This window comes from Boleophthalmus pectinirostris, unplaced genomic scaffold (assembly GCF_026225935.1).
Source record: "Boleophthalmus pectinirostris isolate CB_2022bp ecotype Guang Dong unplaced genomic scaffold, ASM2622593v1 HiC_scaffold_17, whole genome shotgun sequence".
Lineage (NCBI taxonomy): Eukaryota > Metazoa > Chordata > Actinopteri > Gobiiformes > Gobiidae > Boleophthalmus > Boleophthalmus pectinirostris.
The window spans coordinates 6,011,621-6,026,878 of NW_026571115.1; the positions used below are offsets into that span (position 1 = coordinate 6,011,621).

A 15,258-nucleotide genomic window follows, 5' to 3' on the forward strand; every position below is an offset into this window, starting at 1 on the left:
ATTTGGAATTATTTAATAATAATATAATTAACATCAGTGTGGGATTCAGATAACCCTGCCACTGCTTGACTAGTAGTTTTCCCAAATACTTTTTCAGTCTTACTTGAGTAATCTCTTGGACACTTCACAGTTTAGTTATCTAGTTTCTTTATTTCATGAGGCTGGGACAGTGCACAATATACAAGAACCTTAACCGGAGAGTAGCACCAGTGCTCATTTCCTCCTGTCCCTGGGCACGTTAATTGATTGATTGTGTTTAACTGATTAAATCTATCAGCTGTTCTTCCTGGAGACCTGTGAAGCATGTTCTGGGTTGACTTTGGCTACTTACTTTTGGGCAATATTATTTTGAAGTAACATTACTCTTACTTGAGTACAGGTTTGGCTACTCTACCCCCCTCTGTATGATACTGCTGCAGTATCTATGCTCTGTCAGCTGATGGCGCTGTTGTTCTTAGTTGTACTTCACTTAAAAGGTAAAGGAAGCTGTGGTTAGTTTAGTTGTATATTAAAAACAGACTTGTCTGCAGGTCTTCTGAAAACACTGCAGAACAGTTGACTGTACATGAACATTATGTATTATGTATGTTCCTGTTCAAAAGTAGTATAGTATAATCACACAGTTCATCAGGTACGCCTCAACAACTGCTTTACCACCTTCTTTAGAGGATTATTGTCATTACAATATAACAATATAGTATTGTGTAATGTAGCAGGACATGCTTTAAATGCCACTCAGGAGACTTTAACATGTCAGAGCCCTAAAAGAAGAAAAGGAAAAAAAAAAAAAAAAAATTCTAAAGAAAACATCAGTGGGAAGTGTAAAGTTGTGCTTTTGCTTCTCTTGTTTTTGTCTCAACACTAACCTCTGTTTAGCTGTACAATTTACAAGAAAAAAAAAGATGAATTATTTGTGATGGACTAGTAGATATATGATGCATAATAGCGTCATTTACATCCTAACATGCCATTTGTGCCACCACTGTGACCGGACCACAGGCTGACCAGAACAACCAGGAGAACAACGACCAGAACAACGACCAGAACAACGACCAGAACAACCAGGAGAACAACGACCAGAACAACGAACAGAACAACCAGGAGAACAATGATGAGAACAACCAAGGAGAACAATGACCAAAGAGACCAGATTTTCAGAGCTTTTAACTTTGTAGAAGTTTCCTTCTTTTTGACCTTCTGAAGATGTATTTAGAGTGATTTGTGCATTTTTGAGTAAACTTTAATCACATATTTCCAAGACTATATTGAGAAATCAGCTGTCACTTTCACCTTCACCGATAATGTAACGTATGTACTTCCTTCTCCAGTTTGATCTTTTTATTTTCTACCAACATCGTGTAGAAATTGATACAAATGAAAAGGTGTAATGAGCAGTTATCAATAGGAGGGGCCCAAAATGATGCTCCAGATTCCTATGTGTATCACAGATTAAGAAAGTAAAATTGAAGAACAAAGTATAGAGCAGTGTGCATGTACTGGTGAGGTGAAAACAGGCATCTACTGTCTTGAAGATAAGTGATTCAAGCTGCACAAAGTACTCCAAATACAGCTACAGGTGAGCAAATGGTGAGGGGAAACAACTAGAACATGGTTAAAAGCTCTGAACTGTGGATTTTACTTTAAGAAGAAACAACAGAGTATTGATTTCAGTGTATCTCAGACGTGTTTCACAGCTCACAGTCTTTGTCGTACTCACAGGCACATCTTCATACACACTCACTGACAGATCCAACAGTAACTGTATTCACAGACACTTTCAGTGGAGGATTACTCACACTAAAGGTTCACAGTGCAACATGAAGGCTCAGAGTCTTACTGTATTTATCTTTGCATTTAGTTAGTTAGTTAGTATCTTAGTTTGATGACGGTCAGGGCTCTTGCTTCACACAAATTCCACCCTCTTGTTAAAGAGCTGTGGGGGGTTAACTGCTAACACACCACATATTCACCATGTTACCTTTTTTGAACATGCTGTATTCACCATCATCGACATATTAATATATTTACTAAGTTTCACTTTCTCTTTGCTCTCTGCACTATGTCTCTCCCCCTTCAGAGCACTATCATAACACAGTCAGTGTGCATCCTGCTAATGAAGTACTAACTCATAAGTCATAAGTACTGAAGTTGGCCAAGTTCTTGTCTACAGTTTTATATCATGTTTTTGAATATTTATGGAGAATTTCAGGAGAGATTGCTAGATTACTCAAACATGCACGGGTGACATCTAAAACCTCGTCAGGCATTGGTTCCCTGTAGCGATGCTCAGTGGGCATCTCTGGACGGCTTACAGTGTGGCGGTGCTTCTGATCTATGTGGGTGGTGCTGGTGATTCCCTTTTGATTTTGGACATTTACAAACGTTACAATATCAAATAAAAGAGTTCACGTTTCTGGACACGTATCACATTCTGTTAGTCTTCAAACTTCATAACGCCCTCAAAGCCGTGGTAGGTGAAGGGTTCCATTTCCGGGGCACAGGTCTCTTGGGCCAGACAGGCCATGCGATTGGTGTCACAGCTGCTCTCGGAGCCGGGGCCCAGGTACACGCTGTCAGGAGAGTCAATGGACGGGTCCTCGTTAAAGTAGTTATGGGGCCGCAGCAGGACTCCGCCCCCGTTTCCCACGGTAACAGTGTTAGGGATGTCCTCTGCATGAGGGATGTGGAGGAAACCAGCCGTCACCCAGGCAACCAGGTCCTGGACAGATACAAAATGATTTACAGTGTTTAATTGTACGCTGTGTGACAGGATCAGTGTCACACTGTCATGTGTAATGTTCAGTGCCGTCTCTGCCACCAGAACTGCAAGCAATGGACTCCAACATTTTGGGTGTCAGCATTTATTGTGGGGACATTTTCTTTGAACTAATGAAGAACTTTTGTTGTTGTTGTTATTTCTCTGTACTAGGATGAGATCTGAGCTGTAGAGGGTTTAATAAATAACTTCTAGAAGTCATTATACAAACAAATGACTAATGTGTTGCATTCCACTATTTATTTACTCCTCTAGTTTTTCACCATATTATACATTTAGAATACTTTTGAGGGGATAATTCTACTTAATAATAATTCTCTCTTGGGTTATTATCCTTTGATGTCTATATTTCCTTTAGTATTATATTGTACTTCAAAATGAGTTTTGGACAGACCTACAGCAGGGAGAATGATAGTGAAGTTTACAGGTGACTCAGAGACATTTACTCATTTACAACATTTACACTGTGCTTCTCAGTAGCTTTTATGTTCAGTCAAATGTCTGAGTGCAGTTTCACAGGAGCACTGGTCAGGGAGGTCAGCAGATCCTGTGTCAGGGCAGTTTGAAGAGAAGAAGAGCTAAAAGTGTCCCTCCTCTGTGTTACACAGCGGGGTTGCCCCGCCTCTCCTCAGCCTCACTCTCCCCCTCATTCTCCCCTTTAGTCCTCCAGACCCCACAGACCTGGTTGAGGATGTTTTCGTTGTCCTGGATAAAAGTGCTGAAGTCCACCGCTGGACTCCACATGTTGTTCTGACTGTAGAGGCTGCTGCTGGTCTGCTCCTGGTCCTTGTGTTTGGTGATGGACACTTTGTATCTGGCAACACACAGAACAATGTAAACTTATGACATCTTTGTGAAGTGAGATACAAACTGATCTACTGCCACATGTGTTGTGGTGCTGGGTGTCAGGAGGAACAGTCAGGGTGCACAGACTGCCTCCTCCACACATGAGACGCCCTATCACTGTAGCACACACTCGCCCTTATCTAAGGCCCAGATAGAGAAGACTGTGGGGCTCAACCAACCTCTGACATGTGTGGAATGAATGAATGAATCGATGAATGAATACAGAAATCTTTTACAGACTTGCACCACTGCAAAGGAGGTTCAGGGGCAGATGGAGAAGCAGCCCCCATGATGATCACAGACGTGGACACAGTGTGGAACAGCATCTTTGTTCTAAGGAGCATGAGAGTTAAGGGAGTCAGTCAGGACGGCCCTGACCTCCCTGACTACACTGTCCATGAACAGTGCCTGAACATGACCTGATGAAGCATGTGTTGAACAGACTTGCATTTGCCAAACAACTGAAGAATTATGAGCAGAAAAGAGTTTCTGTCCTGGACCCCTGATTTAAACAATTGACTTTTAGAGGATTTATGCAGCTCAGCAGTGACTGCCCAACCCTCGGTCCAGGAAGAAAAAATAATAATATAAAAATTCTGAAAGCTCAAAATATTTAATATTTAAATAATATATATTTAAATAATATTATAATCTCAAAATATTTACTGCCAGAAACTGACGATGGGCCTATTAGTATGAAGTAAAGCGATGCTCTAGAAGGTGGGAAGTAGTGACCAGGAACTGTCGCCATGATGTAGCAATGCACCAGAGCTTTCCCAAAGTGCATAGTTTGTTAGCTAAAAAGAAAGTGGCACTTTGTTCTTGTGTCAGAATAAATATTATCTTTCATTCTTCTTTGTTTTTTTTAATTCTATTTTCAATTTTTTTATTTTTTATTTTGTGTAACCAACACACCCATTTTCACCCAGTGAACCATCATGAAAACTCACAAAATGTTGACAACTTCTGTAACTTTTGGCTATTTCCATTTTCCAAAAATAAATAAAATGGCACATCAGAATCATAAAAGTCTGGAAATTTTTGACATTTACAAATTGCTTTCATTAGCTCATATGAACTCGGATTTGAGTGAAATTTGAAACAGCGTTAAACTCTCTGCCCTAAAACTCCTGGATGTGAAAAGAGAAATGAAGTTATACTATCCTGATCCAAAAAGTCAAGGACACCCATTTTACGGTGTCGCCGTAGTGATGACAGAAACTCTCCATGTTAACGGTAAAATCGCCAAATCCCACAGACTTTGGCTGATTTCACTCAAATTTTAATTGTGGGTTCACACCCTGACCCTGAACAGACTGATGTAAGAAAACACAAACATGGGTGCAATAGTGGTCTTGATTTAAAAAAAACCCTCAAAGACGACCACACCCTATTTAAATTGAGTTGCCATGGTGACACGTCAAAAATCTGTCTTTGCCAGTGGGACATCCTCACACAAACTTTGCCTTTGCCCAAACCAAATTTGGTAGCCAGATGCATCATGGCAATAAGAACACAAATGTATATTGTGACCACGCCCCTTTACAAACCAGAAGTCCACCATCTTGGATTTTATTTTTTATTTTTTTAAACACCTGCAAAAATTTTGAAAAATGGCAGGGTTAGGTTATGAGTTAGGGTTGTGGTGTAGCGTTTGCGGGGCGTGGCGTTTGCACTCCATTGAGTGCACTGACCTGGCCCAGGACATGGATCTCTCCTCAGGCTGACTCTCAGGGAGGTGGTCCCCGGCGAAGCTGTACACCTGCAGCCTGTAGGAGCGTGGGTGGCCCCAGCGGTTGGTCTGGTTACTGGAGATGTGCAGGTACCGTGGAGTCTTCGAGCCGTGACGCAGAGCAGCCTCCTGTGAAGAGGTAGCACGAGTCAGTACTACATGAGGAAAGAAAACTGGACATATTTTAAAGGAATATTTTGTTCAATGAAAACCACAATGTTCATCTAGAAGAGAAACAGGTTTCAGTTTCTTCTCCACTGTGCTTACGTATTGGGTCAGTCCAGATGAAATCAGCTGCCCTCTGCTATGAGCGACCTCAGATTTGATTGAAAGTAATGTGAAAAAATTCTTAAATTACCAAATGAAAGAATCTCAAATTTTTTGCTCAATCCCTTGAGTCGTTCCTGAGTTATGGCCTGTTGACATTTTGGGGCCATGCTCACTTTTTTGGAAGCCATCATTTATAAGCATGTTTGAGAGACCAGAACTTCATCAAAAATAGAGCTAGGAAGCTGAAGTTGTATTAATGTAGATTTTGGGTCATAGATTCTAAATCTGTTGTCGGGTATCTTTACCTTTTATCTTTATTTGGTTGCTGCTCATTTATTTTATTTTATTTTTTTCAGTTTTTAAGTTCCAAGATCTGTTTACTCCAAGCAGATATTTACAAACTAACTGTTGAACCTGAATATTTGAGAGAATGACCATTTCTGACAACAATCTCACACTTTTCTGAGCTTTCATGTGGATGGTGTAGAGCAGAGGTGTCAAACCCATTTTGTTCCGGGGGCCGTATCCAACCTATTTTGATCCCAAAGGGGCCGGATCAGAAAACTCATGCCATATAAACCCCAAAAATAAAAATAAGTTCAAATATTTGTGCAGAGAAACACAAATCTATTACAGAAATCTTTTTAAATTGATGAACTCTTTCTTTTACAAAATATTATAATATTATGAACAACCTGAAACTTTAAGAAAAATACAATTTCAACACAAAGTTTTAACCTGAATTTGTATGTAAACAGGAATAAGTCAATTTTTCTTGGAAAATCCTGCACTCGGCTCCACTTTTCTCATGTTGGACATTTTTCTGATGAGGGTGTCACGGTCAACAGTCAAAACGATCGTCCTTTAAGAGCGTTTGGAAAGAGACAAGTCTTCATTTGTGCTGCTCTGGTGGGAGGGGCCACGTACAGAGACGCTGGAGACCAAATTACCAATATTTTAATAGAAAATATAATGAAAATATTTTAGTAGAAAATCAGCCGAGGGCCAGATTAAAGGTCTTGGAGGGCCGGATCTGGCCCCCGGGACGTATGTTTGACACCTGTGGTGTAGAGTCTCAAATCTGGTCACAGACCAAATGTGATCTTTTTGGCTCCTTCTCTGGAGCCTTGGTTCCCCATGTTCCCCCAGTTAGATGTTGATCAAATTTTTTACCAAAGAAACTTTGGCATATTCTGATTAGTTTAAAGTAATAAAAACATCTACTATTAACTTCCTTAATTTCAAACAGAATTTTTGGTGGAGCTTAAGTACTTTTTCACCTGCTGGAAAAGTATAAAAAATTATAAAATTATAAAAAATTATAAAATTGAGCAGCAATCAAATTTGAGATTTTGGTTACCCCCCCTATAAAGATAAAAGATAAAGATACCCAACATAGATTCAGAATCTCTGACCCAAAATCTACAATACAATAAAATACAAATTTTCTGCTTCCTAGCTCTGTTTTTATGAAGTTCTGTTCTCTCAAACGTGATTATAAATGAAGGCTTCCAAAAAAGTTGGCATGGCCCCAAAGTTTCAACGGTCTGTATCAGGAATGACTGAAGGGTTTGAGTTAAAATTTTAGATTCTTTCATTTGGTAGTTTTAGAAATTTTTCAAAAATTTCATCCAAATCTGAGATGGCTCATAAAGGAGATTGCTTGAAATCGTCTGATTTCATATGGACTGAACCTTTTTTGTTTTGTTTCTTTTGTCCTGTCTTTTTAGGCTGCTTCCTAAAATCAGTTAAACACAAATATATTAGTGATATTTTTCTACAAAACAAAAGATTAAGTCTAGTACATTATAATATGTTTCTTAAATAAGTGATTCAATTGAAACCCACAATTTGCATTAGTACTGACTGTAGGAGATTCTACACAACATGAAAATAAAAAATATGTGACAAAGTGGCAGAAGGTTTGGAGATGTTTTGGTTGATGACATTTGAGGCTGGGCAGATAGACACTTGGTGTGCATCCTACTAATAAAACTACTGCACATTACATCAGGTTTGTTAAGTTGCTGTGTAGAGTTTTGTATCATGTTCTTTTCATAGTTAGGATAAATGGCTGTACATGTACCTGTTCAGTGTGCACAGTCTTCTCCACCAGGTGAGGGACCATGGCGTGATGCTCGGGTATCCAGGGCAGAGATATGTTCTTGTACTCCATGTCTTTGGTCTGGAACATGTTCTTCACTCCTGGAACATGAATGTGTAGTAGTTTCATAGTGAGTGATTACATCATGAGTATGTAAAGGAAATTAAAATATTGTATAATTATTTTATCTTTAGGAACACATTTGGTCTTGTGACTAAAACTCATTTAGTTGGGTAGTTAAAAGTTAGAAAGACCCTTCAGTGTAAATGCTTTTGTTCCCTTTTTCTTTCTAATCTTATCAGGAAGTGATCAAGGCAGGTGAATATGGATGCAAATCAGATCAAGCAGTTGGCTTTCAGGCCTCTTTCTCTCCTATTGTTTTAACTCCACATGTGACATCCTGCTCAGGAAGGCCAACAGGAACACATCTGCTCACACCTCAGTAGGAGTCGTCACCTTCTCACTTTGAAATGTATGTCCTCTGGTCTTCTCAATCTACATAAAATTGGTGCTTGTATCATTCGGGGTCTGACGTCGCGGGAAAGAAGAAATAAACTCTGCGTCTTTGCTTCAACATTCAACAGTCTCTACAAACGGAGTCTTCTTCCACAACAAGTACAATTGTCCCCATTTTGTGGCTTCTCAGACCTCATCAGTATAACGCCACCCTCTCACTCCAGACAAGGCTGGTGATGGAATGATCACATCATTTGCCAGTGTTTTCTCATCCAATGTTTGTTTTTTCATTTGTTTTTTGTTTTTTTTTTCCATTTTATCCATCCCAGTGTTTTAAATCCACAGCCAGCAAGGTCCACAGACTGAAGCAAAGTTGTTGTATGATTACGAATATTTAGTGAAATCAATAACAAAATTGCACTATGAGAATATTCTGTACTATAATTTAAACCATACACATTCAGGTTCCTTCTGTTTGCATTGTTACTCACAAGAGTGATGCTCTGAGGGAAAAGTAGGAATTTCACACACACACGCGCACAAATTGACAATATATTGGAACATGTTTTCAATAACTGTAAAATAAGAATAAATAAATAAATAAATAAATAAATAAAAATAAATAAATAATCATAATCATAAAACACTGATATTTGCTGAACAAACTAATCACAGAGAAATGACGATGAGTTTAAATGGTTCAAACTGAGAGTGGAAGTGTATTTACCCTTTGGAATGATGCATAAACTAAAAAAACATTCCACTACAATAATAATAATCATAAAAAAAAGTATTATTATGATGTCGAATATGTTATGTAGGGATTATTCTTCAATATAAGATATCATTTTACGCAACAAGAGCCAGGTCCAACCATTCACATTAAGGAAGTGTTGAAAAGAGCTGAGTCACTCATGGACGTCACATGACCCAAGTCAGACCAATTATTTGTACGAACTCATATACACAATATCTGTTTGGTGCATTTCAAACTACTTGAATAAATTTGATCACCGGTTTACAGGTCACCAACAAGATGTTGTGTATATATCATATATTTTCTATTTGCTCCCCTCCAAAATCTGATTGACTTCTGCTGCTCTTATGTTCATCATGTACTGTGTGTTATGTTGTGTGTGTTTTCACATGTTACTGCGCTCTGTGGAGTGCGTGCGTATGTACTCAAGTTCAACTCATCTCCAGTGTCTTTTCAATGCTGTGATCTGCTGGAGTGGAAGACTTAAGAAGAGGCACGCTGTGTGGCTGGATACACTGGTGAGGAAGGCAGGATGTGTGGTGGAGCAGAGCTCGACTCACTCACATCTGTGGCTGAAAAGGGCCTTATCTGTTTTTCCATCTAACTGTCTCTCTAGGAGCCATCTGAGAGACATCAGTTGATCAAAGAACTCAGACTCACCTGCACACACTAACCCAGACAAACCTGCACACACTGACCCAGACTCACACTGACCCAGACTGACCAGACTCACCTGCGCACACTGACCCAGACTCCACAGACCCAGACTCACCTGCACACTGACCCAGACTCACCTGCGCACACTGACCCAGACTCACCTGCGCACACTGACCCAGACTCACACAGACCCAGACTCACCTGCACACACAGACCCAGACTCACCTGCGCACACTGACCCAGACTCACCTGCCCACACAGACCCAGACTCACCTGCACACACTGACCCAGACTCACACAGACCCAGACTCACCTGCACACACAGACCCAGACTCACCTGCACACACAGACCCAGACTCACCTGCACACACTGACCCAGACTCACCTGCACACACAGACCCAGACTCACCTGCACACACTGACCCAGACTCACCTGCCCACACAGACCCAGACTCACACAGACCCAGACTCACCTGCACTCACACAGACCCAGACTCACCACAGACCCAGACTCACACAGACCCCAGACTCACCTGCACACACTGACCCAGACTCACACAGACCCAGACTCACCTGCACACACAGACCCAGACTCACCTGCACACACTGACCCAGACTCACCTGCCCACACAGACCCAGACTCACCTGCACACACTGACCCAGACTCACCTGCACACACTGACCCAGACTCACCTGCACACACTGACCCAGACTCACCTGCACACTGACCCAGACTCACCTGCACACACTGACCCAGACTCACCTGCTCACTGACCCAGACACTGCTCACACCCAGACTCACCTGCACACACTGACCCAGACTCACCTGCACACACTGACCCAGACTCACACAGACCCAGACTCACCTGCGCACACTGACCCTGACTCACCTGCACACACTGACCCAGACTCACACAGACCCAGACTCACCTGCGCACACTGACCCAGACTCACACTAACCCAGACTCACCTGCGCACACTGACCCAGACTCACCTGCCCACACTGACCCTGACTCACCTGCGCACACTGACCCAGACTCACCTGCCCACACTGACCCAGACTCACACAGACCCAGACTCACCTGCACACACAGACCCAGACTCACCTGCGCACACAGACCCAGACTCACCTGCGCACACTGACCCAGACTCACACTAACCCAGACTCACCTGCGCACACTGACCCAGACTCACACTAGACCCAGACTCACCTGCGCACACTGACCCAGACTCACCTGCCCACACAGACCCAGACTCACCTGCGCACACTGACCCAGACTCACACTAACCCAGACTCACCTGCGCACACTGACCCAGACTCACACTAACCCAGACTCACCTGCGCACACTAACCAGACTCACCTGCGCACACTAACCCAGACTCACCTGCGCACACTGACCCAGACTCACCTGCGCACACTGACCCAGACTCACCTGCGCACACTGACCCAGACTCACCTGCGCACACTGACCCAGACTCACCTGCGCACACTGACCCAGACTCACCTGCGCACACTGACCCAGACTCACCTGCGCACACTGACCCAGACTCACCTGCGCACACTGACCTCCACTCACCTGCGCACACAGACCAAAGCTATGCTGTGCAGACTGAGGCAGGAGAAGTGTGGCTGAGTTTGATGTCGCTCTAGTTTGCTTGATCAGGAGATGGAAAAGCAACTTTTGCCATAACATTGACTTGACACTGACTTTTTTGGTGACTTCACTGAGAGTAGAACAGGAGCTCCCCCTTTCCCTAAAGTGTTTTACACAAGTGGTTTATTCATTAACCCAGAGACAGATGGAATAATATATGGACTTAACATGTTGATTTAAATGTTGTGTTATGTTTGGTGCACATATTTTTTTGTAAGATGCTAGTCCCCTTGATGGCATCCTAAACTAGATTTGATTGATGAATAAATAATTAGGCCACTGGAGGCAGGAAACACTCAGTTTTATACATTTTGAATACAAAACTGCACATTTTTTATTCACTCCACATACACAGTTAAGGAGCAAAGATTGGATTTAGTGTTTACTTCCACTTTAATACTGTGCATGAAAAGTTAACATATTTTACTCTTGCACTACTACTAATAACCCCTGTCTTTAAAAATGGTCATTCCCTCGATGGAATAAGGCACTTATTAATAGCATCAATCACATTGTAATGACATTGACACTAAAAGGGAGAGCTCCAGGACTGGCTTTCCCTGAGGAGCCACCACAAAATCCAGTGCCTGACCACTACTGTTCCAGTAGACAAAGAGATGTGATCCGCATGCTTTTTGATCCAATTCCAAGCACTAAACTTTAACCACAGACTGTGAAGATCGACCTAAGGTAACTGAAACCAGAGGACGACACGAGCCAGTTTCTGCACTCGAGAGTGTGACTGTTGCGTTCACACTTGTCCAAGCACCACTCTCAGATTAAAAACTCTTTTACATGCACCTGACTTGTGTCAGTGTGAAAACAGTCTACCCTTATTGAGCAGAATATCTGAGAGTTCTAGATAGACACTTTCAACAGTTTTTGAATCCCACCATGGGGCAATTGAGCATCTTTTCTCCAGATCTCCAGATCAACTCATGGATTATTATGGTAAATTATGAACAACAAAGGTGTTGTGAGGTAAGCCACGCCCCTAAAGCATGTCAGGCACTATTGTAATTTCAACAGGTAACTATAGTCACAAAGTAACGTGAGTAAAGTGAGAGTCTCACCTGCAACGTCCAGGTCCACTTTGAAGTTGATGAAGTGCGTGTGTATGTTCCCGAGCACGTTTGGCGCCACCTGGTGCCCGTGTTTGAGATTGCCCGGGACGAGGAAAGACGAGGAGATGTATCCTGTCGCGTGCACCTTGGCCTCCACTGCGCCGGTCTGGTAGAAAATAAAATCCCACATATAATCATAATTTCCGATGGCGGTGATGGTCCTGAAGACGAGCGCACTGTTCGCCATTCCGCCGTAACTGTTGTGGAAGAAGTCCGCAAAGTGTCTGCGCAGAGGCTGGCCCAGGTACAGCTCAAAGATACAGATGGAGTTCCGAAAGCGCATGGGCTGTGACACGTCTATGTACCTGTACGTGTCCACGTACGTAGCCTCATATGGACAGTCCACGCCGCGCACGAGCTCATGCGCAAAACGCCCGATGCCGATACTGGAATCCAGGAACTTGGTCATACCCAGCCCCGGTGTCACTGAGCCGTACACGGACATGGCCTCCTGCACGCTCAGCTCATAAAGGATGCGCTCGTTTCTGAAGCGCACGTCGAACACGCGCATGCCAGTGAGCGAGCTGAGCCCGAAGGCAAAGCTCCAGTCCATGTACAGCACGTGGTTGTGGCTCACGCTGTAGCGCGCGCCCTCGGGGCTCACGAGCTGCGGTCCGAGCTGCAGGGATTTGGTCCGGGGCTTCAGGGAGCCGTAGTCCTTCCACGGCGCCTTGACGATCTTCTTCACGGTGCCCGCGCTGTACGCATCCCGCAGCGCGTCCACTGACGCAAAGTACTGACCGTTGTAAAGCACTCTCTCCACGCGCCACTGTGATGAGTTGATGCTCTGGTGGTTCACCAGCACCTCAAAGCCCACGGGCTGGATGTACATGCCGCTCAGGTCACGGAAAAACGAGATCCAAGTCTTGCGCTCTCCTGCACGTGTTCCGCGCGGCATCTGCTCAAATGCATTGAGCTCGTGCTTGTGGTCCCTGCCAAAGCTCTCCAGCATGAGATGTGACAGTGGCTGGAACACATTCTCCTCCAGAAACTTGAACAGAATAATGTACTCTCCAACGGTGACAGTGCGCGCGCTCAGCGGCAGCTCGGTGCCGTAGCGCTCACGCGTCACGTCGCGGTGGGAGTTGGGGTTGGGCAGTGGTCCCACCGCATACTCTTTAATGTAGCCCTTGGTTCCGTAGAAGACCACTACTGTCGCCTCTCTGCGCGGTGCGGGGCCGCGCGCGTCCAGGTACTCCAGAACCTCGGCCTTTCGTGGCACGCGCAGGTCAATGAGGAAAAGAAAGTTCTCATCCGGTCTCGTGCCCTGGCGCGTGGAGATGTTCAGGTCCTTCTGTCGGAGCATGTACTCCTGGACCTGCGCGTACTCGTCCCGGCTCAGGTCCGCGAACACGCCACTGCGCTTGTCATGTTTCCCCCGCGGCTCATGTTTACTCCGGGCCGAGCACGTGGGAGTCCCGCGGGAGTAGACCACGATCAGAACGAGGTTGAGGAGCACAGAGACGAGCACGAGCAGCCCCACGCACCATTTCACGAGAGAGTTCATCCTGCAGCGGCACCGGCTCTCTCAGGACTGGGCTGAGCGCGCATAAAGCAGAGGACTGTGCTCCTCTCAGATCTCCTCCCATCCCCCTGCGCGCACTTTACGCACAAACTTCTCTGATCCACACTTGCCCCGAGGAAGCGCGTGACACACAAATATGCCGGTGCGTGCGCGTGAGGACATGACCTGATGTAATGTGAGCCCAAAGTTCAGGAAAAAACAATGCTCACAGCGGGCTCGTGCACCTGAGCCCGTGCGCTCTGGAGCTCTTTCACACAACCAAAGTAAGTACACTTAATTTCTCCATGAAACTCGGACTGTGATAAACACACTGCTGGAGTTGACTCTCCTCAGAGCAGAGGGCTACAGACCATGAAGAAATCAGGTCTAAACCATCTCTCACCACACAAGAGCCCTGCCTCTGCCTGTTTTGGTGAACTTTACATTTGTTTTTAGTGTTTGTCACGGCTGCAGGTTGGCTTGGATTGTTCCATAAAATTAATCAATATTATTTTCCTTGTATTGATAGATCACAATTTTAAATAACAATGTATTTTATTTGATTCTTATTAAGAGCAAATCAATATGGGTTTCGGTATTAATTTCTTAAATGTGACTTTTAACAATTTAAAGATAAACTTTTGTGTCTGGCATTAAAGCATCAAGCCTTTTTTTCAGTTACATGTATTTTATTGCTTAAAATTACTTTGAAAAAACATGTTCTATTGTGATCTGCAACTTAGCCTGATTTTTTTTTTTTTTTTTTTTTATTTGTGAAGGTACTGTGATGGAAATTGAAATTGTGGAAAGATTTCTCAGAGCTCAGATGTTCTGGGGGAGATGTTCTGGGGGAGATGCTCTGGGGGAGATGTTCTGGGGGAGATGCTCTGGGGGAGATGTTCTGGAGGAGATGTTCTGGGGGAGATGTTCTGGGGAGATGTTCTGGGGGAGATGCTCTGGAGGAGATGTTCTGTAGGAGATGTTCTGGGGGAGATGTTCTGGAGGAGATGTTCTGGGGGAGATGTTCTGGGGGAGATGTTCTGGGGAGATGCTCTGGGGGAGATGTTCTGGGGGAGATGCTCTGGAGGAGAGATGTTCTGTAGGAGATGTTCTGGGGGAGATGTTCTGGAGGAGATGTTCTGGGGAGATGTTCTGGGGAGATGCTCTGGAGGAGATGTTCTGGGAGATGTTCTGGGGGAGGTACTCTGGAGGAGATGTTCTGGAGGAGATGTTCTGGGGAGATGCTCTGGGAGGAGATGCTCTGGGGGAGATGTTCTGGGGGAGATGCTCTGGGAGGAGATGCTCTGGGGAGATGTTCTGGAGGAGATGTTCTGGGGGAGATGCTCTGGAGGAGATGTTCTGGGGGAGATGTTCTG

General features: G+C 44.0%; 1 protein-coding gene across 1 annotated transcript; it reads right to left on the reverse strand.

Annotated features, from left to right (window-relative positions):
* Nucleotides 1-1,413: 1,413 nt before the first annotated feature.
* On the reverse strand, nt 1,414-13,895 carry LOC110167812 (primary amine oxidase, liver isozyme-like). The gene is made up of 5 exons (XM_020933202.2): nt 12,328-13,895; nt 7,711-7,829; nt 5,317-5,483; nt 3,458-3,590; nt 1,414-2,719 (listed from the first exon to the last, which is right to left on the reverse strand). The coding sequence occupies exons 1-5, from the start codon at nt 13,883-13,885 to the stop codon at nt 2,435-2,437; spliced, it is 2,262 nt and encodes a 753-aa protein (XP_020788861.2). The 5' UTR covers nt 13,886-13,895; the 3' UTR covers nt 1,414-2,434.
* Nucleotides 13,896-15,258: the final 1,363 nt, after the last annotated feature.

Bases quoted from the DNA above. Each gene is read 5' to 3' on its own strand.
- LOC110167812 (XM_020933202.2), bottom strand. From the start codon at position 13,885: ATGAACTCTCTCGTGAAATGGTGCGTGGGGCTGCTCGTGCTCGTCTCT. The intron at 5,484-7,710 runs GTACATGTACAG...ACCTCTTCACAG, and splicing joins AGACTGTGCACACTGAACAG to GAGGCTGCTCTGCGTCACGG. The intron at 2,720-3,457 runs GTCTGTGGGGTC...GTATCTGTCCAG, and splicing joins ACGAAAACATCCTCAACCAG to GACCTGGTTGCCTGGGTGAC.